At 42.1% G+C, this 25,103-nt stretch overlaps 1 protein-coding gene across 1 annotated transcript in view; it reads left to right on the top strand.

Moving 5' to 3' along the window:
• The window catches only part of LOC108783742 (amiloride-sensitive sodium channel subunit gamma-like), a 37,604-nt gene that overhangs the window by 7,493 nt on the left and 5,008 nt on the right, over positions 1-25,103 (top strand). Inside the window, exons 3-11 of the mRNA XM_018552386.1 lie at positions 2,618-2,781; positions 4,066-4,170; positions 10,062-10,182; positions 10,261-10,333; positions 11,715-11,772; positions 16,398-16,456; positions 18,631-18,706; positions 19,656-19,974; positions 20,361-20,492. Of these exons, the coding sequence (XP_018407888.1) occupies positions 2,618-2,781; positions 4,066-4,170; positions 10,062-10,182; positions 10,261-10,333; positions 11,715-11,772; positions 16,398-16,456; positions 18,631-18,706; positions 19,656-19,974; positions 20,361-20,492 (1,107 nt within the window). The remainder of the gene's footprint in view (positions 1-2,617; positions 2,782-4,065; positions 4,171-10,061; positions 10,183-10,260; positions 10,334-11,714; positions 11,773-16,397; positions 16,457-18,630; positions 18,707-19,655; positions 19,975-20,360; positions 20,493-25,103) is intronic.

The raw sequence follows: 25,103 nt of genomic DNA, 5'->3' as shown, positions 1-25,103 counted from the left end.
GTCCATCCCCTGGTGTCATTATTGTTATGTCCATCCCCTGGTGTCATTATGATTATGTCCATCCCCTGGTGTCATTATTGTTATGTCCAGGGATAATGACACCAGGGGACATAATAATAATGACACGGGGGGGGGCATGCTCAGGTGTCATTATTATGATTGTTGCTATTCTATGCAGTGGAAGTGGTAGGTGGCGAATTATCTACACATTTACCATAAAAGTAGAGTTATGGGGAGAGTGAAATGCGCTCTTCCCCCTAGTTACTGAAGCTGCCACAGGTTGGCTCTCTTGATCGAGAACTGAGCGATCACATACCGCTGATCACGCAGTTCCCGCACTCAGTCTCTCTGCAAAGAGCGGTGACTGTCAGTCACGGCTCCTTGCAGGAATCCCCCCCCCTCCCCAACGCTGACTGGAGGGATGGATGGGGCGGACACGATCTCTAGAGAGGTAGAGTCAGCTGTCAATCAGGCGGTGGGGTGGATCTGGACAATATTTTTTGGATCCATCCCAGCTGCAGCGTGGCTCTGCTCTGTCAGCATATAGCGGGCAATATTGCATGAGGGGCGTGGTGGGGGGCCCAAGCAAATGTTTGCCCGGGGTCCAATCAATATTAAAGACGGCCCTGGTTAGCACCTACCAAAAGTGGTCCAAGGAAGGAAAACCAGTGAACTGGCAACAGGGTCCTGGGTGGCCAAGGATCATTGATGCATGTTGGGAGTGAAATCTGGATCGTGTAGACCAATAGAAGAATTACTGTAGCTCATATTGCTGAAAAAGTTAATGCTGGTTCCGATAAAAAGGTGTCTGAACACAATGTGCACCTTGCTCTAAAGCTAGTTATGAATTGATGAGTGTGTTTGCCATTTGTTTCACTTGTTGAACACACAATGCATTGCAGTTTGTTGTGTATGAGGCTGCATTGCTGCAGACCGGCCAGGGTGCCCATGCTGTCCACTGGCAAAAGTGCCTACAGTGGGCATGTAAGCATCAGAACTGGACCACGAAGCAATGGAAGAAGGTGGACTGGTCTGATGAATCACATTTTCTTTTACATCATGTGGATGGCCGGGTGCGTGTCTCTTAGCAGGGGAAGCGATGGCACCAGGATGCACCATGGGAAGAAGGCAAGCCAGTGTAGGCAGTGTGATTCTTTCAGCAATGTTCTGCTGGAAAACCTTGGGTCCTGCCATTCGCTGCAAAAACGCTTCAAGAATAGTTTGAGGAACACAACAACGAGTTTGTAAGAGTGTTACCCAGATAGCAAGGATAACTTGCCACAAACTTGTGTCAGGGTTAAATTGTAATTCTTGTTAACTTGCTGCACACATTCCTGGCAAGTTGTAGACTTGCGGAACACTTGCAGCACAAGTTCTAGTTGACACTTTTTGAATTTGTAGCAAATTTGCTTGGCAAGTCTACAGCAAGAGTTCTGCAGGTCTTAGCAAAAGCTCTGCAAGCTTGCTGGTCGGGAGACTTGCAATGCAGACTAGCTGTAATTGTGCAACAAAATTGTGAAGCTTGGCAAGTCTGCAATAGTTTAGCAAGTCATTTTCAAACTTGCAGCTCAATTGCTTTCTATCTGGGTAATAGTTTATTTTTTATCAATTTACAAAATGGAAAGTAAATGAACAGAAGAAAAATTAAAATCAAATCAATATTTGGTGTGACCACCCTTTGCCTTCAAAACAGCATAATTTCTTATAGGTACACTTTTTGAAGGAACTCAGGAGGTAGGTTGTTCCAAACCTCTTGGAGAACTAACCACATACAGTCTGTGGATGTAGGCTGCCTCAAATTCTTCTGTCTCTTCATGTAATACCAGGCAGACTTGATGATGTTGAGAACAGGGCCCTGTGGGGCATACAATATATATATATAGGGAGAGAGAGTGCAAAATTGCATTTTGTGACAGTTTTGCAGTTATGTCTAATTAAAGTATATGTAAACTCAATCACTAAAAGTTTTAAAATGTTACTGTTATTTTTTTTTAAATCCTTTTAAATCTGCATATATGTGTGTTTGTTTATTTTATTTTGCCTCGACATACACTTTAAATGTGCAGCTTTCATTAAAATATTACCTGGAGATCCCTTTACAAAGGTCGTTGTACAAGTGCTACTTTTGAAAGCGATCACTGATCTGTGCCCGTCTCCCAATTGTTTTCCTGCATTGGCACATGGCATTGTCTCCTAATAAAGGCTACAAATGGCCCCTCTTACACGCCTAGCACAGGCTTGGTCCACTGTTATCACCATCAGGAATTCCCCCATTAAATAAATAAGAAATTACATGCAGCAGTTGCTGGAGTGCATGTATGTAGGTAGACGGTGGCTGCAATGGGACTGCAGAGCTGATATACAATAAAGAATTTAAAAAAAGGAGGAAACAAGTATTTGATTGTGCTTTAAAGTCATTCATATTGGGTTTACATCTACTTTAATGGCTACCTATACCCTAAACAGAGTCCCTGTTTATAGACATTGAGGACAATGCTACAGTATATTGCTGTTAATTTAGGTTAGAAGCTCTGTACGACTACCTTTGTGAATATATCAGTAACTAAACATTTATTCTGCTAATTCAATAATATGCACATTCTTATGTCACTGGCAGGTCTGACTATGGAGCTTTTCATTGAGCAGAATGAGTATATCAGTACTCTGAGCACAGCAGCAGGTCTGAGAGTACTTCTGCATGGACAAGGGAAGATGCCATTCCCTGAAGATGAGGGAGTCAATGTTCCTCCTGGACAGGAGTCAGACATTGGAGTAGTGAAGGTATGAAGGTTCTCCTTCTAAACAAATCCAAGGCAAAGGATGTTCAAGAGCTGATTGTGCTAACAAGGTTTAAAGCTAAACTCCAGGCAGATAAGACACAAATTGATGCAGCTCTGTAATCCTTAGTACAGCCAAAAATGCATTGTTTTAACTGCAAGCAGTGTAAGCCTGAATCTGACTTGGTAACAGCCTCCGCAGTCCTTGTACAGTAGAAAGATGGAGGAAAAAGCAGCATCAGGCTACATCAAAAATGGTCCCTATCAACACAAACCAAAAAAGGTGCAGAAGGAGGATGCATAACACAATCATAGGTACTTTCTGGCACTGGAAACAGCATTATCCCATTTATTAAACTGACAGACAAATCCAATATGCTGCATGTTAATGCCTCCACTTCTGGTGGTGTTTTGAGAAAATGGAAGGTTGGGCCCCACAGGTCCCCGGGTAGGGCCATTATTATAATGAGGGAGCCTGAGCAGGTTGCCTCAGGTGGCATCTCATTGGGTAATTGGGCCACCCCCTTTCCGGCCAGAGCTTCCCAGGTTCCTAAGAGCTCTTAGCAACCTGGGATGCTCTGGCCGGCATTCCGCCCAGCACGTGGTAACCAGTGACATAATTGACCTGGACGGTAGGCCGGACGCCACACCACCCCCCTACGAAAAAAGTGCACCACTAGCAACGCCCCATTATGTGCACCAATAGCAAACAACCACCCCCACCCCTGTCATATGCACAAGCAGCACCCCTTATCCCCCCTTCCTGGCCTCAGATGGGTAATAGTCTAGGACACCCCTGTCTCCAGGTATAAAGGTCCATTGACAATTGAGGCCCAGTCTCTTTGCCCCTGTAGGAGACAGTGAATAATTGCCAGAAACATCTAGTTATAAAGGTTATTAGACATAACGCAGTTTACAAATAACTTTTGCATTATTGTATGTATGTGTTTATTTATATCTTCAATGTTGCACTGGTACACATAAACCATATGTGCTTAAGGAGTTCCAGTGCAGTATACTCACAACCCTTGATATGAGATGTGTGTGTGGGAAAATCAGCGATGAGAATCTTACAACAACAATGTCTATAAAATGGGTCATGTCAATTTTCCAGCATATTGGGGAAGTTTTAAAGCATAATTGGGGAAGTTTTACAGCATAATTATTACACATAATTATGAAATGAAAACTAATAGTTAAATTAACCATTTTTTAGTCTTTTTTTTTTCCATCCCAGTAAGACTGGAACCTTTCTGTAACAAAAAATAAAAGAAGCTCTTTGTGACAGGTCCATGTCAAACGTTTGCAAGAACCGTACAGCAGTCGTTGTAGCAGTGGCCAGGACATAAGGAATTATTATTCTGATGTTTATGGAACTGACTACAGCATAGAGGTAAGCCTTATACTGTGAAAATCATGGAAATACATAGAATTACTTTATCCAAAGTCTTCAACATTCCATACAATCTGCTTTCTGAGCTGCTCTCTACTTATCTGATTACATTCACCCAATAGTTAAGCACATCCTTTAGCAGAATGGAATGACTATAACCCATTATGATTATGATCAGAAAGTAGAGAAAAGCTCAGTGGAAGAGCTTTGTGCACATAATAGAATAGATCATATTGTAAGGTCTAGCCTTGTCAGGATGCATAAAAATATGCATTTACTTTGTGTGATTCATTCTTACGTGCAATGAGCTAATGTCATCCATTAAATTTCAGTTTATCATTCACTGATTCCTGATTGATTGCTATGGGTGTTTATGGTGTACTCATTGTCACTGCCACACTGAAAAACCTTGAATTTATCCAGTGACAGATCTATTACCTGTGCAGCCCAGGAGCCAAGAAGAACAAGATCATACCACCTCCTAAGCTTTCTCTGCAACCTAAGGGGCTCAGGCACCAATCAGAAGCAACACAAATGAAGCATGCTTTTAGGTTCTTATGAGTTGCTTTGATACACATTTGAGTAGCTCAATTAGTTGTTTTGAACTACTTGAAACAATTAAAAAGTGCTCTACCTCCTCGCCAATGTGGCCTGTGGAGTGGTGGTTTGACAGCTGGGCTTCTGCCTGCCCTTCAGATCCAACCAAATAATCATATACTCTGAAGAACAACAATCCTCATTCACCTTTACAGATTAAAATTCAGCAGCATCCGATAGTAACAAGACTGCTAACACGTTTCAACTACAGCCTTACTCATAGGATCAAGTTTGCACTGCCTTACTGAGTTACACTGCATATTTCTTTATATACTATGTATTCTATGTTCTGTCTAAGGGACTCTGTCAACAGACTTTTGTTCACTTCATGCTGGTTTTGCAATCGTATACAAGTCAGTGGGAATGCAAAATTGGCTTAAAAGAGGTCAAATGCAGGTCAGAAGGAGGTCACCTGCAGATCAAATGCATGCTACTGAATGATCTTAGAAGCACCTTACACTGAGGTCAAACAAATGCCATCAACACAAGCCCAAAGCACGTTAACCTAGGCCCTAAGGAACATGATGTGCATATTGAGGAGAACTGGGAGCACCAGAATACCTATGGGCTTTATATATAATAATTCAGCTTCTTATTATTAAATAAAAAGTTATATTATTATGTACTAATGAGTCCTACTGCATCTATTGTACCAATTTGTGATCTACCATTAAAGAAACACTGTCACCCTGACCATGCAAAACAAAGTGACAGTGTCTCTACAAAGGGCATCCCCTCATACTCGTATACTTACCTTATCTGCACTCCCCTGCAGTTCCTTGCCTCACCACAGCCGTGATGAGATGGACTTTGTCATCAACCTGGAGGACCAGTGACATTGTTCTTCCACTCATGTAATAGTGCTAAGTAGAGGTGCACCGAAATTGAATTTTTAAAACCGAAACCGAAAATGTTTTTTATTTTTATTTTTTCAATTTTTTAAAATATTTTTATTTTTATAAACTTTTAACATTTTTTATATTTATTTTTATTTATTAATTCATTTTTTATTAAAAATTTTTATTTTTTACTTTACTTTTAGGGGCTTCGGGGAAATATTAGGGGTCTAAACAGACCCCTGATATTTCCCTTTTAAAATAGAAAAAGAGATTGAGAACACAGAGTCCTCAATCTCTTTTTCTGTGTCCCCTGTTATCAATGAACAGGAATCCTCTATGAGTGTTCCTGTTCATTGATAACATGAGTACATGGTTTGTTTACTATAACTACAATTATGAATGAATGGGGGTGATGTAGATCACTCCCATTCATTCATAATTGAGGATATAGTTAACATGCCATATCCTCAATTATGTACACACACTCAGCGATCACTGATCACTGAGTGTGTGTATCTTGCTTTTGTCTCTGACACGCTGTCACAGGAGGCTGATCGAGCCGTGTAGAGAGGAAAGCCCAGCCTCCTGTGACAGCGATGTCTCCGCCCACACACCGCTCTGCCGGACTGTGATAGGCGTCTGACCTGTGTGGGAGGAGAGATGCCGCAGCTCACAGCGCTCTCGTCCTGACTCCTGCAGCGCTCGGCGGCTGTCACTTTCTTTTCTCCCCGCTGGAACAGCGCCCAGCGGGGAGAAAAGAAACCAGGGATGACCCGATGTATCGGCCGAAACATGGCTCTTTCGGCATTATGCCAAAAGTGCAATTTTCGGCCGATATGTTTCGGCGGCCGATATATCGGTGCATCCCTAGTGCTAAGGTCTAGCAATTAACTGCTAGGACTGAACATCACCCCCCCAAAAAAAAAATACCCAAGAAGTGCTGGGTATTCCTGCCAGCTATAGAGGAGCCAGGAACTGTGGAGGAGCACACATAAAGTTAATATAAGGGGGTTCAGATTCTGTCACTTTGCCTTGCATGTGCAAGGTAAGAGTCCCTCTTCATAGTAACTAGCTAAATAAATAGAAACTGGAATTAAAAATGGTGGCCACATTCCTGATATTTTTGTGTCTTTGTTTTGTTTATTATAATACTAAAAATGAAACGGAATATAGAAGCAGCTATGGCTGGTTGGCACACTGTGAGGTGACAGAGAAATGATACAGACAATAACATTCCAATCTTAATTATAAGATTATATCACTGCTCAGCTCTTCCATGTGAACACACATTGCAATAAGTAATAGTTAAAGCAAATGTTGTCTAAATACAAGAAGTAACTGTATTCTTAAGCTGGCCATACACCAGTAGGATTACGTTCAGAACAAATTCCCTTTCGTTTTCTAATAGTAAATGGGTTCAAATTGACAAACGTTTTCAACTGCAGTGATTAAAAAATGTCCCCAGAAAAGAATGATATTCTAATAGTGAATGTGCTTTATGCTCTAGAAACACCATTCATTCCAAAATCCAACAAAACAAAATTTTGAACAACATTTACCAAGTCTCTGATGGCATTATCGAATGTTCTAATGGGATTTTTAGTATGAACATTTGACCTAAAATCTACCAGCGTGGCCAGCTTAACTTGAGTCATGGTGTGATTTGTGTATTTTCCCCAGTGTGAAGCTTTGCCTCTGCGCAGGATCTTCCTGTAATAAGGAACAGTTACTGCTGCTCTCTCTCTTTGTGCAGGGTGACTGGTCTTGTATCCGCCCCATTTCTGTAGTTTTCTGTAGAATAACTCTAGTGGGTGGGGCTTCAGGGTCCCTCCCACAGCTCTGCACAGGCTAAGTGCAGCGCTGTGAGGATGTTACAACTAATTTAACAAGATAATATATGGGTTTGTAAAGGTATTAGGTTTTAGAAATGATTGCTGTGGATACATTTATTATTTCATGCAGCAACGTGCTGCAGAATTTTAACACTCTCACCATAAAAAATAAAAACACTTTCTAAACTTAAAACTTGGTAAAATTGTCTATTCTCCATATGCTCCTTATAAGCAATCTCATTTGTATAGTCCTGGGAGTTAAATTAGTTTTTTTAAATCTTTACACTGAGTTCACTAAGAATTGGCGCACACTAGGTGAAGGTCTATGTGGCACATCCTATATTAAATACATCCAAATAAGCTAATTTTTTACCATATTTGGTTGAAGCAGACCAAAAGGAAGGGGGTGGCTATTCTCGCCTATTATAGACCTTCACCTTTATTTATATAACAAAAAAGTAAATTCAGCGCTCTTGAGAGGGTGGGGGTGTATTAGATGGACTCTGGTGGGCAATGATATGTGAGCAGCTCAAAGACACCAGGCAGAAAGTACCTGCACGACAAAATTCTAAGAATACAAACCAGAGCGCATACACTCCTCACCAACACCTCGTAAGTCCCTTCTTCCTTTACAACACATTAACATTACAATGGTAAAGTGTATGCGCTCTGGTTTGTATTTTTAGACCTTTATTTATATAAATGCATTAAAAAGGGAATATAAAAACAAACAATTTCTATTAGTTGATCAAACAGTTCATTTGCATTATAGGTTTTCAAGGCCCAACAGCTGATTGCATTTTTTTCAACATGTTTTGCCCATAATAGGCTTCCTTAGGAGGATTTGACAATATTCGCTGTACTAAGAGTAAAAATCATATAAATACACATATAACAATTGTTGTCATCACATGTGAAAAATTACAATTCATGTGTTACCCAAAAGAAATAAGAACAAAATCTTACAGGGTTTATGTCAGCTATTCAAATACCTTGGACCAGACCAATGGGGAATGGCTCCACTGGGGGGCCGTGGAAGAGGCAGTTAACGAAGCCAAAATGCCATGTTGCAAATCCAGAAACTGTGGATAGGAAATTAAGTATAAGCCCATAACTATAGGTAGATGGTACAGAATATCTACGCAGCCAAAGAGTATTATATCTAAAAAAAAAAAAAAAGAAGTTGCCATTCTCCATAGGTCTGGTTCAAGGTATTTGAATAGCTGACGTAATTCAAATGTGTCTGTGAAGGTCTATAAATAGGTGAGAATAGACCCCCATTTTGGTCTACTACAACCAAATGAGGTAACAAATTAGCTTCTTTGGAAATCTTTACACTGACCTGAGTATATTTAAATATATCATATAGATCGCCTCTAAGCTATTAAATTAAATGCACTCATCCCCATAGTTAGAGCCAACGTGTGACACTGCAGCTGTCACAGGTTGGCTCTATAGATGGAGAACTAAGCGATCAAAACCGCTGATCGCTTAGCTCACGATCTTCTCCCTGCAGAGAGCAGTGACTGTTCTCTGGTTATTACCCTGACTTGTCTTCTAAGTTCTGCCGCTTAACTTTCTGCCGAGCCCTGGAACTTTCGGTTGGTTATACAACTGTCTGAATATCACTTGGTTCTCCCTGTTTATGTATTGTGTTCTTATTTGACAATTTAACATTTCATATGTTATTCAGGGAACCACCACCTATCACTAGTGTAGAAACCTAAGAACCGAGGAGTGTAATGCAGAGAGGTCCGTGGTATAATCTTGGCTCTCCTTGGGCCCAGTATAGGGGGAACATACACTGAGTGGCCAGATTATTATGACCACCTGACGTTTGTAGGCAAATTAGCTATAAGTAGCTATAATTTCGCGCTGAAGTTGCTAGAGGACCAGACCATTATAAATAGGGAAGCAGGTTGTTTACCACGACAGTAGAAGTGATTTGTTTCTGAAGATATGGGTAAACAATGCGATTTAACAGCCTTTGAACGTGGGATGGTTTTTGGCGCTCGGAGCCATGGAGCGAGTATCAGCAAAACAGCAGAATTCGTTAAATGTTCAAGAGCAGCTATTGTTAAAAGTGTTTAAATAATGGACTGTCAGCCAAAAATCTGGGTCTGAACGTGCGAATTGTGGCCGTCAGCTACTAGTCAATGTTAGGGCAGAACGGAGAGTGGCAAGACTGGTACAAGACAACAGAAGGGCAACAGTGCAGTACTGATGGGGTGGTCATAATAATCTGGCCACTCAGTGTATGTATCTATAAAATTCCCAAGTCCTTCTCACACAATTCTTGATACTCAGTAGCTGAGGCTGGCGAAAGTCAATGCCGTTATATCACTGTCTGCTGTATATCTAGGATGTGTTTTGTTATCAAGTGTTGAAAAACCTTATTGTAGATTAGTGGGGATTACAGAACTAGCTTGAAGTTGTTATGAAGACTTTTATTATTTAATATTAGTCTGACATTGATTGAACATTGCATTAGAGCATGGATGCAGCCATGTGTGGAGCGGAAGGAAGTCATAAATTCTAGTCGAACCCTATCTTTGTTTGCATCTATAAACTACATACTACATTAAAATATATACTGTACATGTAAATGTATATTTCTCTTCAGGCCTGCAAGAAGAGCTGCGCTCAGACTAAAATGATCATAAACTGTGGGTGCAGAATGTGGGAGTTCCCCGAACCCCCTGGGAGTGATGTACCTCTGTGTAATATCAGTGAACCATCTGTCAGTAAGTATACATTCCGGGGATCTATAGACTCACTCTGAGTGCCCTTCAGCAACCTGTGCTTCTGCTTTCCCTTCTCAGATCACTGTGTGGAAATGTATGAATATAAACTATCCCACGATCAGCTGAAATGTCACTGTCCTCTTCAGTGTCAGTGAGTATCAACAAAGCTTCCATACCTATATATTTTTTGTAAACATTGAGGATTATGTAAAACACAATGTCAATGTATTTTTCAGCAAGTACCCATGTTCAGATATCACAGTAATGTTTAGATGAATTTTTTCAAGTGATATTCACATAATGTCATTTCATGTACAGGTTTGCAACTTCTTCTTTAGGTGTCTATGTGTAAGTCAGAGCCCCTGCTGAGTTTAAAGGAGCTGTAAAGTCCCAGTATATACTATCCTGTTATAACATCAGCATTGTAATAGGAATACATATTATAGTTGTTTTTCATAATGTAGTCAAAGCTGCCTTGAAAAAATCCCTTTTATGTGGTGAGTGCTGCCTTCTGTCTGCCCATTACTTTCATCAACTTCCTGGATTCCCAGTGTGTTTGTGTCTCTTTCCCTGCTACTTGAGGTGATGCAATCTTGATTTCTCAAGACTACATCCCATCATGCATTGCTTCCAGCAAGCAATGATAATGTTACATTGTTCAGACGTTGAATTGTAGTTCAGAAGGCAGGCTCTGTGAGAGATGTTCAAAAAACATACACATCACACTCCTGACCAGATAGAAAAAGGGACTTTTGCTGTTCCGAAACGTTTTGCCAATGATGTGACACCTGTGCTCTATAGGTTGAACTCGTTGGACTTTTTCAACCTGACTAACTATGTAACTTGGACTAATGTCTTTATTCAACCTCAAATACTATGTAACTATGTAACTATGTAACTACTATGTAAAGTCAACAAACATTGACTTTTCTACATGCTGGAGTGCTTGTGGCCTTTTTTGTATTTTCTGTGAGAGATGTGACACAAGGAAGTGCGTATTCACAGGGCAGAGTGAAATAGTGTCAGTGCACTGAGCTAGTACATCCTATGGGCATCTTCAATAAGTTTACAAAATTCTAAATAGATATGGTTTATAGCAGTGGGATAAAATTCCTGGGACCAGCCCTCAAAGTTAGGACAGTGAGATATGGGTTCTGTCTAGTTTCTATGGATTTGTATTTATTACATGTATTTATATAGCACCAATAATTTATGCACACAAGCACAAGGAGAAGATGCAAACTCCTTGCATATATTGTCCTGACTGGAATTTAAGCTAGGGAACCCTGTGCTGCAAAAGTTGCTAACCACTAAATCACTGTGCACAGCACATTTTCCTTTCTCCTAATAAATGAGCCAATGTGTATACATTTTACCCACTTTTTTTTAATACTGTATATCAGTGTATTTGATACTTATTACACTTGCCCACCACTAAACAAAACACAAAATATAACGGATTTATAATACACCTTGTAATGTTGATTGATATAACAAAACAATGAAAGGAAATATTCTTTATTTATTACTAGGGAAGAGATTTTTGAACTCACACTATCTTCATCACAATGGCCAAGCAGTACGTATCTGGTAAGTTTAGTGTCTCTGAATCATTTTATAAAGAAGCAAATATTTGGGTTATTACAGGAGTAGTATGTGAATGGTTGCTTTGTAAAGTGAACGTTAGTAAATAAGGTGAAGCTGGGTTCCCTTTGACTATCCAATTCACTTTTAAAAAGGAAATATTCACTTTGCTAAGAGAACAGCCTCAAGGCTGCATTCACACATAGCTTTTGAGGTTCCCGCACGGTTTTCCGTGCGGTAAACCGCGTGGAACGAAAACGCTAATGTTTTTCAATCCATGCGGATGCCGCTCATTTGCAGCTATTACATAGCTGTAAACGTGCGGAATCCGCCGGATTATCGCACTTGCACTATTTTCGGGGGACCGCGGTCCCATGTCATGCTAGTTAAATGGAACTGTAGTCTGGCCTACTAAGCTTTACTGTGAGTGAAGGAATTAGTTTGTGTGCTGTTAATGAATTGCTATGCATGCAGATAAGGACCTCTGACTTTTCTCTGACTTCTTTCACCTGCATATTTGTACCAGGTCAGAGGCTTAGAAAGTACTGAAGTAAGTCAAAGTAATATCCAGGAAACTTGTATCATCGGAAGGAGATCAGTAATTACAATGTCCATGTCTCTCTCATTGCATCCTGACATATTCCATTAAAGGAGAACTATGAGGTGAGTGCTTTTCACTCATCCTCATAGTTCTAGCCGCCCTGTGACAATGAAACTTTCACAGGTCAGCTCAGTAGATCGGGAAGTGAGCGAACACATACCGGCGTTCGCTCACTTCTCGATCCTGTTACGGCAGAGAGCCGTGACAGGGGAGGGACTGGATTCCCCCCTGCCCGATACTCCAGCGCTGACTGGCGGAACGGACAGGGGAGGGTGCGGGTACAGCTGGCTCTGCCTCTAGATAGGCAGAGCCAGCTGTCAGTCACGCAGCTGGGCGGGTCCAGACATAATTGTCGGGATCCGTTTTAGCTGCGGCGTCTCAGTATAACACGAGCTGCAGCTCGCGGTATACTGAGCTTTGGGTAATGGGAGGACGCTAGTTTGTGTCCTCCCGCTACCCTTCGGAGAACTATGGGGAAAAGCCCTAACCCCATAGTTCTCCTTTAATGGCTTAAGGGCTTGTTCACACCATGTCTGAATCATGTCCAGACCAGAACAGTTTGTTCCTGGACCAAAAGCATCCCAATGTATCCCTATTTCTGGGCTCTGTTCACACCAGCGCAATCTGTTCCAGTCCAGACAAAAAAAATACTGCTTGTCTCATTTTCTCTGGTCTGGAATGCACTTGAACACATGGAAATGCATAAAAATGCATGCAAACTCACTGGACTGCACCAGAAAGCCAAATTTAAGCTAAAAAAAATAGCGTTCTGGATCGCGGCAAAATTGCTGTAACATCGTGGTAAAAACGCGGCAAAACGCAATGCACCGAGTTCCGGATCTGGTCCGGAATATGATGTGAACCTGGCCTCAAGCCGTACTAGTTATCAATAATGTATAGAAAAACAGCATGCCAGGTAATTTGTTGCTGTATACACATTCTTCTTATAATTATATACTTAAGACAGGGGCGGACTGACCAGTCATGCATTGCCCGAGGGCCCGTGGCCATCAGGGTTCCCGTCACCCACCCCCGTTTCTGTGTTGTACTTTGTCCTTCCCGGGTACAGTGGCTCCCTCCGCCACCTCTCTGCCACCTGCACTTGAACAGCCGCCTGCATCAGACGTGGCTCTCTAATCGGATTCGGCAGCCGCTCACATCTCAAGGGGGTCCTTGTGGCGATCCGGGCTGACTGGATCAGGCAGACGCAGCCCTCTAATCAGGCATGCTGCCGAATTCGATTAGAGAGTTGCATCTGATGTGGGTGGGCTGGCCGGTTGCAGGTGGCAGAGAGGAGGTGGACGGAGAGAGCCACTGCCCCCGGGGAGGGAGCCACTGATGAGTGCGAACTGGCAGCTGAGCCCTCACAACCAGGGTCCAGGGAGCCCCCAATGACCACCAGGGTAAGCTTAACAAATTTCGTTTTTTTTATTTTAAAATAAAATCTGGGAACACTTTTAAATGTCCCCGGGAACATAAAATAAAACTTTTTTTTTTTTTTTTAGAAGCTGCATACAGAGCGTGCCGGTTACTGTTTAAACCAACGGGTGTGGTATGCAGCTTCTGCAAAGATACTCTATTAGCAGGGACGGACTGACCCTTCGGACAGTCGGGCACTGCCTGTGGGGTGACTGCTCACTCCTCAAGGGGGTCCTCAGGAGGCCCCAGCGGGAGGCCCTCTAACATGCCTGATTAGAGGGCCGTGTCTGACTGATCTAGCCAGCCCGGATTGCATACCAAGGCGAACCGGGCTGGCTGGATCAGGCAGACGCGGCCCTCTAATCAGGCATGTTAGAGGGCCGTCCGCATGGATCTCCCAGGGACCCCCCTTGAGGAGCGAGCAGCCGCCTGATTGGAGAGCCGCATCTGTAGTGGTGCAGGTGGCAGAGAGGCGGCGGAGGGAGGAAGCCACTGCACCTGTGGCCGGGGGCTTCATTTAACGGGGGTCGGTGACGGGCCCTCTGGCATCTGCTGCGGGAAAACTGGCTGGTGCGGCCACAGGAGAGCCCCCACTACCATCCAGGGCACAGGGAGCCCCCACTGACCACCAGGGTAAGGTGACCAGTTTTTTTAAATAAAATCCGGGGACATTTTTTTTTTTAGAAGCTGCATACAGAGCGTGCCGGTTACTGTTTAAACCAACGGGTGTGGTATGCAGCTTCTGCAAAGATACTCTATTAGCAGGGACGGACTGACCCTTCGGACAGTCGGGCACTGCCTGTGGGGTGACTGCTCACTCCTCAAGGGGGTCCTCAGGAGGCCCCAGCGGGAGGCCCTCTAACATGCCTGATTAGAGGGCCGTGTCTGACTGATCTAGCCAGCCCGGATTGCATACCAAGGCGAACCGGGCTGGCTGGATCAGGCAGACGCGGCCCTCTAATCAGGCATGTTAGAGGGCCGTCCGCATGGATCTCCCAGGGACCCCCCTTGAGGAGCGAGCAGCCGCCTGATTGGAGAGCCGCATCTGTAGTGGTGCAGGTGGCAGAGAGGCGGCGGAGGGAGGAAGCCACTGCACCTGTGGCCGGGGGCTTCATTTAACGGGGGTCGGTGACGGGCCCTCTGGCATCTGCTGCGGGAAAACTGGCTGGTGTGGCCACAGGAGAGCCCCCACTACCATCCAGGGCACAGGGAGCCCCCACTGACCACCAGGGTAAGGTGACCAGTTTTTTAAAATAAAATCCGGGGACATTTTTAATGTCCCCCGGGAACATAAGATAAAACATTATTTTTTAATACTCACCTGATCCCTGGATCCACCAACAAGCGCAGCTTCCCATATCCCACGCTGTCAGAAGCTGCATACAGCGTGTGCTGGTTACTACTTAAACCGGCACGTGCTGTGTGCAGCTTCTGAGAAGATACGCTATTAGCGTAGCGGAAGCTATGCAAAATGCGCAGCCGGCTTCCTCGCTATGCTGACAGCGTAGAAGACGGGAGGCCGCTCTCTGAAGTGTGCCGTGTATTGGTTCTGGTCTGAGATCTGCCGTGTATTGGTTCTGGTCTGAGGTCTGCCATGTATTGGTTCTGGTCTGAGGTCTGCCGTGTATTGGTTCTGGTCTGAGGTCTGCCATGCGTTCTGCCATTTAGCTCATTTTCCAAATTGCCTATATTGGTCTAGATTCTGAAATTCTCCCATCAGTTCCCCGGGAATTCATCTTTTAGTGAATTGGCCCACTCATTGAAAAATAGTGTGGAGAAAAAAATTCTGTGACACAAGAATGTTTATGCAGGTGGGGCTTGTGGGTGGTGCTTGTATATGGGCGGAGCACAAGGGGGCCCTTTAATCTTGTATTGCCCGGGGGCCCCATGTGTTGTCAGTCCGCCCCTGACTTAGGATACCTTAAAGAACTATATTAGATGGATATATAGATAGTAAGATAGTAAGATAGTTAGATAGATAGTAAGATAGTAAGATAGTAAGATAGTAAGATGGTAAGATGGTAAGATGGTAAGATAGATAGATAGATAGATAGATAGATAGATAGATAGATAGATAGATAGATAGATAGATAGATAGATAGATAGATATTAGAATGTACTGTGTTAGTCATGGGTAGTAGCAGGAAAGCAAAAATGTAGTGTATACCTCTTGGCCCCGTTCACAACGGGGCAGAGAAGGAACTGTGGACTGTGCATTCCCGCATGCTTGCAGGACTTTGTTTCCCGTGTTTGGCGCACGTCCCCATTGATCCAACCAACCACAGAAAAGTAGTACATGTTGCAAATTTGTTGACATGTCTGCGTTTTCTTCCCTCACGTTCATGCGCATTCTCCAATGCAGACAAAAACGCGTTTGCTCGGCCCCATTTGGGGTTTCATTACCTAGTAATGGAAACGGATGATACGTCCTGGTGTGAATGGGGCCTTCGTGTAGCTAACTGAATATATTGTAAGGTAGCTTTTGAAAACACTTTGTACAAACAGAAAACTAATACTTACATATAGTTAAGTACAGTGGACATCATAGAACACAGATTGATGTAAAAGTTTCAATGCTGTAAATGTTATATAAGTTGTATTAATTTATCAGGACTACTTTTCAAAGCACATTCAAAGCAGACACAGCTATCAAGATGTGAAAAATATAAGGTGAGCCTTAATTCACTTATTTATAGTATAGTTATGTGCATGTGTGTCTATGTATGTATATATATATTACGGATGCACCGAAATTTTGGCAGCCGAAATGTATCGGACGAAAATGGCACTTTTGGAAAAATCCCTGCTTTCTCTCCTCCTCGCTGGGCGGCTGACACAGCGTCCAGCATGGAGGAGAGAAACTGTCACAGGAGGCCAAGCAGTGCAAGGGAGTAGAGCACTGTGAGTGACCCGTGTCTCTCCTCCCACACCGCTTAGCCTCCTGTCACAGATCAGGAGAGCGGCGGTGTCGGACGGAGACAGCTTTCAGTGCTATCACAGGAGGCTGGGCTCTTCTCCTGCCCCATCCAGCCTCCTGTGACAGATGAGAACAGCGGTGTGGGGGCAGAGCAAGCTGTCACAGGAGGCCAGTCTGGCAGTGCGGGGGAGGAGTCAGCTGTCAGAGGAGATCGAGATCTCTTCCCCGCACCACTAATCCAGCCTCCTGTGACAGCCGATCCAGGAAGGAGAGCGGGTACAAGAAGTCAGTGATCAGTGATCGCTGACTGTTTGTAAGTAATTGAGGACATAGTATGGTTACTGTTTCCCCAATTATGAATGAATGGGAAGTGATCTACATAATTTCCTGTTCATTCATGATTGTGGACATGGTAAACATACTATCTCCTCAGTTTATGAATTAACAGGAACACTCAGTATATAGGCTTCCTGTTCATTTATAACAGGGGATACAGAAAAAGAGATTGAGGACTTTGTATTCTCAATCTCTTTTTCTGTTTAGCCAGCATCTACAGTATATGAACAATTGTATTCATTTCACAGCAAACAGGCTCCTGTGGATTGTACGGAAATATGTAAATCAAATCAGACTTAAGTTTGCTTTGAGTCTGATAATAAAGACACAATTGGGGAAATTTATCAAAACTGGAGCAGGCAGATTTTTTCTTCAGTTTGTTCAGTTAAGATTTGAAAATGTAAGATAGAAGCTGATTGGTTAATATGTGCAACTATTCCAGATTTTGTCTGCTCCAGTTTTGATAAATCCCCCTCAATTTACCAGAGATATACAAAATAACATAATTACTGATAGATTTATAGACTGTCTCCCCATAAGGGTTTGGATAAAAAACAAAACATTTATTCATATAGTTATCTGCCTTGGACACAGAAAGGAATGGCCATGGATAGAATGTATTGTACAACAGATATTTCCTTTGTGTTTTTATTATAACCAAGAGCCATTAATCTCATCTATGCAAGGTGGCAAGGAAGACACATTTCCCTTCACATAGTAGGTTTTTCACTGACAAATGACAATATCGTTGACCAAATAAAGAAGCAGTACAGTGACACAGAGTCACAATTTCTCAGGTAAAAAGGAAAATGCAGCTCTTCCAAATGAGAGTCAGGTATGCCCAATGTTGTACCCTAATACTGTTATCCTTGTGTTTGCTCTGCTTCTGACATACATAACAGTGCTGGCACTGTCCTTCCTTCTCAAGAGTGGTTAATTTTGTTTCCCATGGTCCTTGTGTGGGTTGTAAAGTAGACACCGCTCCAAGCTCACTCCCATGATGGACTACAATCTCAATACAAATTAATAAACTAAGCGTGAGATTGTAGTCCATCACAGGAGTAAGCTTGGAGCAGTGATTACTTTACAACACACACAGGGACCATGAGGAACAAAAGTAGCCACCCTCCAGAAGGAAGGACAGTGTCAGCACCAATTCAGAGATGATTTGAGGACCTACAGCCGAGTGATACACAAATAAGATACATTTCTGTTAATAGTTAGGGTACTTGAATACATTTTTAAGATTTAACTCCTGAGTTTATTGTTACTTTAAGCCAAAGGGTTGGCTTTAGTTCTCTTTTAAATGGTGTATTTTTTTTTTATGAAGGTCTATAAATCAGACCAGAAAGAGGAGAAAAGAGGGACAGGGGGATTTGGTCTCAAAAAAGGAACAGTCCCTCCAACTATTCTGCATGTCAAAATAATCAGTAGATACGGAGATCTGCATAATATTTTTTTTTATATTCATGAATATTGCTCATACCACTGCTTCTCAATCATGTGACTATGCGTTACTATGGAAATTAAACATATATATTTATTTTACACTTAATTTGATACTCTAAATAGTGTTCTTTTCTTCCATCAGGGACAATGTGGTAAAGGTCGTGGTTTATTACCAGCAGTTAAATTATGAATTGATAGAAGAAGTGCCCTCAATGCAGGTAAGATATGAGATCACCTGACATATACAGGTGGGACATAGTCAAGCCACCTTGGTAACTATACATAGTAGTTGTCAGTCTTCAGTTTAAGCTGAACTCTAAGCATATACAGATAAGACTAATTATTTCACTCAACACAACATAATTTCAGATACAGTTCCCAGCTGTGCCTCTATTTTAGCCTTTTGTAATATCTTAAACATCTGAGCTCGGGCTGGGAGAATAGGGGCAGCACTATAAGCCACTCAGGCTCTGCTGCATTGCACACTGCTGCTCATCTAACACTATATTCATGGGATAAAGACAGAGGTGCAGTACTCTATTACAATCAGCTAGAAATCAGCTTTGAATGGTTATTTTGACCCAGTACACATACAATTTTGGTTACAAACAGGGCCATGCCTATAACGAGGCAGGCTAGGGTGTTTGCCCCAGGCGGCATCTCATTGGGGTAAACTCTGTCTGGTGGTGGTGGTGGTGGGGTGACAGGGGGGCAGCCACAGCATCTGTGATGCTTTGTGCGGCTTACCTGCCACCTTATTGACTTTACTGGTTGCCAGGAGCTGAGTGGGACGCTCTGGCTTGCATCCCGCCGAGCACCTGCCAACCAGTGACGTCAGTGAGCTGGATGGGATGCCGTATAGAGCCGCTGACAGTGTGGACCGGCATCTGCTTTTTCCTCCTATTAACTTATTCCTTATCAACAACATATAAAAACTTGATCTCAGCGCTAATGGAGCCTTTGCGATCCTCCTGCCATGACACATAACTTCACCCTTAGGTGCTGCTCCTCACAAGGATCAGGGATTCCCGTTATATATGCAAACAAGAGTAGAACAACACAGAGTGCCAACTCTAAGTGAAATACCATTTATTCAGAAAAATGTGTAATAAAACAACCGAGAGAGAGAGAGAGATTTTAATGTATATGTTTTTCTCTGTCTTGTAGCTGGTGGACCTGTTCTCTAGTATAGGAGGTCTGGTAGGACTTTGGATTGGGGTGTCTGTGTGCACAGTGGCTGAGTTCCTAGAGCTAATACTGAATTTACTGACGTTTGTCATTGGTCGGATACCAAAAAGAGAAGATGTACCAGAAAACCCATATTTAACACCAATACCTCAACCAGAAGCATGCTCTCCAGTGTTTTCTGGTGACCTCTATTTTCTGTGGAATCCGCAAGATGATGTCTCCAGTCTTCTTAAGAATATCTCAGAGGACAGTCAAAGTCTTCAAAACCCCTATCAGAGTTATGAGACGTTAAATGATTGTATATTTAATGTATAAGGGCTATCGGCTTTAAAGATTGTGTTCCATCATAGTTGCATCATAGTATAATGTGCATATTGGAGTGTGATTTGTTTTTGAAAGTGAAGAAAGTCCACTTATTATTTGCTGTACTTCAGAAAGTAAATAAAGCAGAAGAAAATATCAAAGAGAAGCTAATGCAAACAACTGCTAAATAGATATTTATGTATTAAAAAACTAATGCATACATTAACAACAAAACTGTGTACTGCTACAAGCAATAAACATCAGAGCTACAAATATACTATATCTTTGTTGTAATCATTTCTTCTTTAGATATCACCATTGGTCTTCAGCTCACTGCTTGTGTTTTCTAATATCTGATTTACTGTATCCCTATATGCGTAGGGGGGCTTCACACAATCCCATGTGAGGAGACTGTCCGTGCTAGTTATGAGGTCCACCTGTCGGTTGGCAAAGTCCACTCCCAAGTTGAGGCGGCCTATATGGTGTATCTGTGCTCCAAAGCATTCCTCCTCTGTAAGTACTAGTGATGAGACGAACACCCCCGTGTTAGGTTCAAATTCGAACTTTCGAACATGGAAAAAGTTTGAATTCGAACTCACTGAAAGTATATGGGCTCAGAACTCAGAAAATCAAATGTCCCAATTTTGAAGCCTTATATGCAAGTTATTGGCCATAAAAAGGGAATGGGGATTCAGGTACTGCCCTGGGGGACATGTATAAATTAAAAAAATAAATAAATACACTTTTTGAAAGGACAGGGATTTTAACATCACTTAAAGGGTAACAATAAAAATGAAAAAGTCATTTAAATATCGTGTCTCGGGGTCCCCTTGACCTGCCTGTAAAGTGGCAAATCTGTACGATTTATAGGACCTACTGCAGCAAAACTGACATTTCTAAAGAAAAAAAATTACATTTTTTTTTTAAACGTGCGGTCATTTGTCCGCCCAAACAAATGACTGTCTATGAAATTCTCCCTCTGATATAAAATATCCTCTCACTGTTCTACTATCAAGTTGATTGCATGTTGAATATTCCTGAAACTGCTTATATATCCATCTGCATTACTCAGGGGGAGTATGTGTGATACATTTCCCGCACTTGCAATCTGTTAGCCTGTGATACACTCCCTGCACTTGCATTCTATTAGTCTCCAGGGAAGCTGGACATAACTCATTGCCTAAAGCAAGTTAAACCCCTCTGCAGCACATCCTCACGGTTAGTCATCGCACACAGGAGTGCCCGGGGTGTTACAGTCACTCTGCTTTCTCTTCCTATCAGCATGCTTCTGTTCACATGAACTGATTGGCTTCTTATACTGCTTCTTCCTCTCACACTGTCAGGGTTCCACCCTGACTTAACTGGTTTGCATTATTCTGGCTTGGCTGCCATTCCACCCCCCTGTGATTCCTTCTTTGTCTGAGCAGACTGTGTAACGTTGCTCACTACTCGTAGGCTCCCTCTTATGGCCAAACATCGAGCATCATCTGAGAGAGCCAGATGGGAGTTTCCTGTCTCTGAGTATTGATGTCACCCAATTCACTATTTAAACTGCTCAGTCCAGTCTGACCCTGCGTGGTTTTACCAGCTAGTGCATTCCTGCTGCTCTGTATATTCTGATTCTGAGTATGACCCGATCCTGGCTGACGGTCTCCTCTGGTTCCTGCTTCTGGCTTGTTCCTGACAACGCTGATCTCCGTGTTCCTGACCTGGCTTATACTACTGCCCACTCCGGCTCCTCACCGCGTTCCTGTTTATGATTTTTGCGTGTTCCTGTTGACATTTTTCTTAATAAAGTATTTTTAACTAGCACCTTATGCTTGTCTGGTTTTCAATGTGCTCTGACACACACTCCACACTGTGACTATGAGATGGGGTTTAAGCATTGGGGTGACCTACAGCTATATCTGGATACAAAACAGATGTATTAGGTATCATGTGTCACCTGCATGCATTTTAGGATACCTTCAATTATGACAGGAGTGTAAAATGACTATAGCACCACAAATGTATAGAATCCTATCATCATTATGAAAGCCAATGCTTCATTTCAGTACAGCGTTGCATGACGGAATAAACGTCAGTCAAAGGACTGCAGCGCTGAACACTGTAAAATGGCCTGGCCAGGAAGGGGGTCTAAACACCTGGTCTTGAAGTGGTTAAGTATGTTGTTGTAAATCTTTGATATATTACCAACATTAACTGAATAAACAATGAAAATGTTAACTATATTTAAAAGGTTACAGACTAAAATGTGAAATTTGTGTTTTATTTGACAGCGAGTTCACATTCCATGTCATATACAAGATTTTATACATAAACCAGGCTGTGAGTTTATACACATTGAATTTAACCATGTGTACACAGCCATCGATGCAGAACACCAGAAATGAGAAGCATCTGCAGATATCCTAATTCCAAATGGAACTCCATAATACTTTACAGATTACATTACATTCACGCATGTGCTGGCAGAACATGGCTTAAATAAAGTATAGGAAGGTATCAATAAAGAATGCATTATTTATGGAACAGTTGTCAAATATTGCAAAGTATCACCAGTAACCAAGCACATATACTATATACTAAATTCTATGTTCAAATTGGCATTTTTTTCTGATAATTATAGAAACGCAATGGTCTAAAACTGATAAATGGGTGTAGTAAATTAGGTAGTACTTCTTTGTTTGGCACCTTAACATTTCCTTTGCTGAAGCCAATGTATTGGAAAAATCCACTGGAATTTGGGATATGGTTTAATAGCATGTTTATTGCATTGACCCAGGAGAGGCAGCGAGATTGAGAGACTGAGGGCAAGAAGTGAGAGACAGATACTGTGTGGACTCCCAAAATAAAATATTACACTGCTATACTATTACTCTATAAGATAATAAAAGCGCTTGATATGTGAGCCACATGTGCCAACTCCTATGAATAGTGTTATAATTTCCATGTGACTATTAAGAATTCCGCTTGTTTATCCTTTCAGTGAATAGACTCAGAGAACATACTCAACCACAAACATGTTTCTTGTTTGAATGAATGAAGATTAAAACAGAAAAAAATTAAACCTTTACACACTAGTACACACTAATGCAATCTGATAATTCCATTCTGAATGGCAACCCAACACACCTGCTTTGCACACAAATGTGTGTTGCCTTGTTATTGATTTTAATCCCATCTAACCAGCAAAATCTAAAATATTATGTTTGATGGCCATGATCAGAAAATGACTTAAAAACCTGGAGAAAGTGGGGTCAAACTCAACGTTTATGGGAAAAGTCAAGATTTTTATACAACTTTATTATACAAATAATATTCATAAATGTAAAAAAAATATTATGCAGATCTCCGTATCTACTGATTATTTTGACATGCAGAATAGTTCCACACTGTCCCTTATTTGGAAGGACTGTTCCTTTTTTGAGACCAAATCCCCCTGTCCCTCGTTTCTCCTCTTTCTGGTCTGATTTATAGACCTTCATAAAAAATACACTATTTAAAAGAGAACTAAAGACAACCCTTTTTTTTGGCTTAAAGTGACATTAAACTTAGGAGTTACAGTAAATCTTAAAAATGCATTCAAGTACCTTAACTATTAAAGGTGCCCATACACCTTACGATTATCGTACTATAATCGTATGCGATCGACTTTTCGTATGACAATCGTAACGTGTGAATAGAGTGCCCGACCGATAGTACTGTATAATCGTACGACTTTTGACGGTCAAGCATGTTTGAAAACTTTGGTCGATCGTACGATGTTCGCATGGTTTGTGGCGTTTCCGTCCGTCAAAAGTCGTACGATTAACACTGCGCATGCGCAAGTGAAAATAATTGCGGTCAATTACCGCAAGTCGTCCAGGTGTTTTTTTTAAACTACCGCCGATTGAAATCGGGCAGGATGGGGCCGTCGTACGAAAATTGTCCGACGGTTCAATCATTGGACAAAATGTTTCGTCTGATAATCGTAAGGTGTATGGGCACCTTTACAACAATGTATGTTACTTGTGCATCACACAGCTGTAGATCCTCAAATCATCTCTGAATTGGTGCTGACACTGTCCTTGCTTCTGGAGGGCAGCTACTTTTGTTCCCCATGGTCCTTGTGTATGCTGTGAAGTAGCCAACGCTGCAAGCTCACTCCTGTGATGGACTACAATCTCATGTTCAGTTTATTATTTTGTATTGTGATTGTCGTCCATCACTGGAGTGAGCTTGGATACAAAGGAACAGATTGTTTCCGCAGTGGGCTGTGCAAGGACCCAGTGGGGAGAGAAAAGGGGGCTTTTTAGAAACCAGTCCAGACCTCGTATATAAAAGTCTTAGAAAAACATTTATTCACTAAATTGTTGTATACATAGTTTAGAACCAAAAAATAAAGTACAAAATCATGTCATCAATAAAAATATATATCATTAATAAAAATACATATTGAGTATGCAGGTTCACGAGATATGCGGTAACTTATTTTCAGATGATGTAGACGCTCCTATAGGTCCCTACATGTTTCACCCCCAGAAGGGGCTTCTTCAGGGGAAAGAAGGCAGATCTCCGGGAGAACTGTATTCATGTATGTCCTCACCAGATGTATAATCAAAGCAACAAAAACTAGATGACATGAAGCAGCTGCAACGAAATCATATAGGAGGTTGATTCTGTCGAAGGTAAACCGCCACGAACAACAATAGATGGAGGGATCGCGTCGGAGAACCGCACGCTATACTCCTCAGGGATCACGGGCAGCCGGTGAGGTACACTTAGGGGTCATGGAGTTCTATTAAGGGGACATATATAGACCAGATCTCTTGCCGCGTGTGAAGTTACTGTTTGTATCCCTGGAATCAGTGACTGGAGTGAGCTTGGAGCAGTGTCTACTTTACAACACATTTTTTCAGGTGGTGGGGGTCCTCTCCGCACACCTTACAGCAGTCCTGGCCAAATAAGAACGGTGGTGCTCGCAATGACTATCACGGATGGCACCGTGCAAAATACAAAGTAAAAGAAACAGGTCACCAGCACTCGTTTAGAATAAATATGTCCTTTTTTAATGGACAATTGTGTCACTACAATCAACAGAGCCGACGTTTCGGGGCCGCACAGGGTCCCTTCTTCAAGGCA

This window comes from Nanorana parkeri, unplaced genomic scaffold, assembly GCF_000935625.1.
Source record: "Nanorana parkeri isolate BGI_ZX_2015 unplaced genomic scaffold, ASM93562v1 scaffold87, whole genome shotgun sequence".
NCBI lineage: Eukaryota > Metazoa > Chordata > Amphibia > Anura > Dicroglossidae > Nanorana > Nanorana parkeri.
Note: the sequence above shows the minus strand (reverse complement) of the source record. Positions and strands in the feature narration are given on the sequence as shown.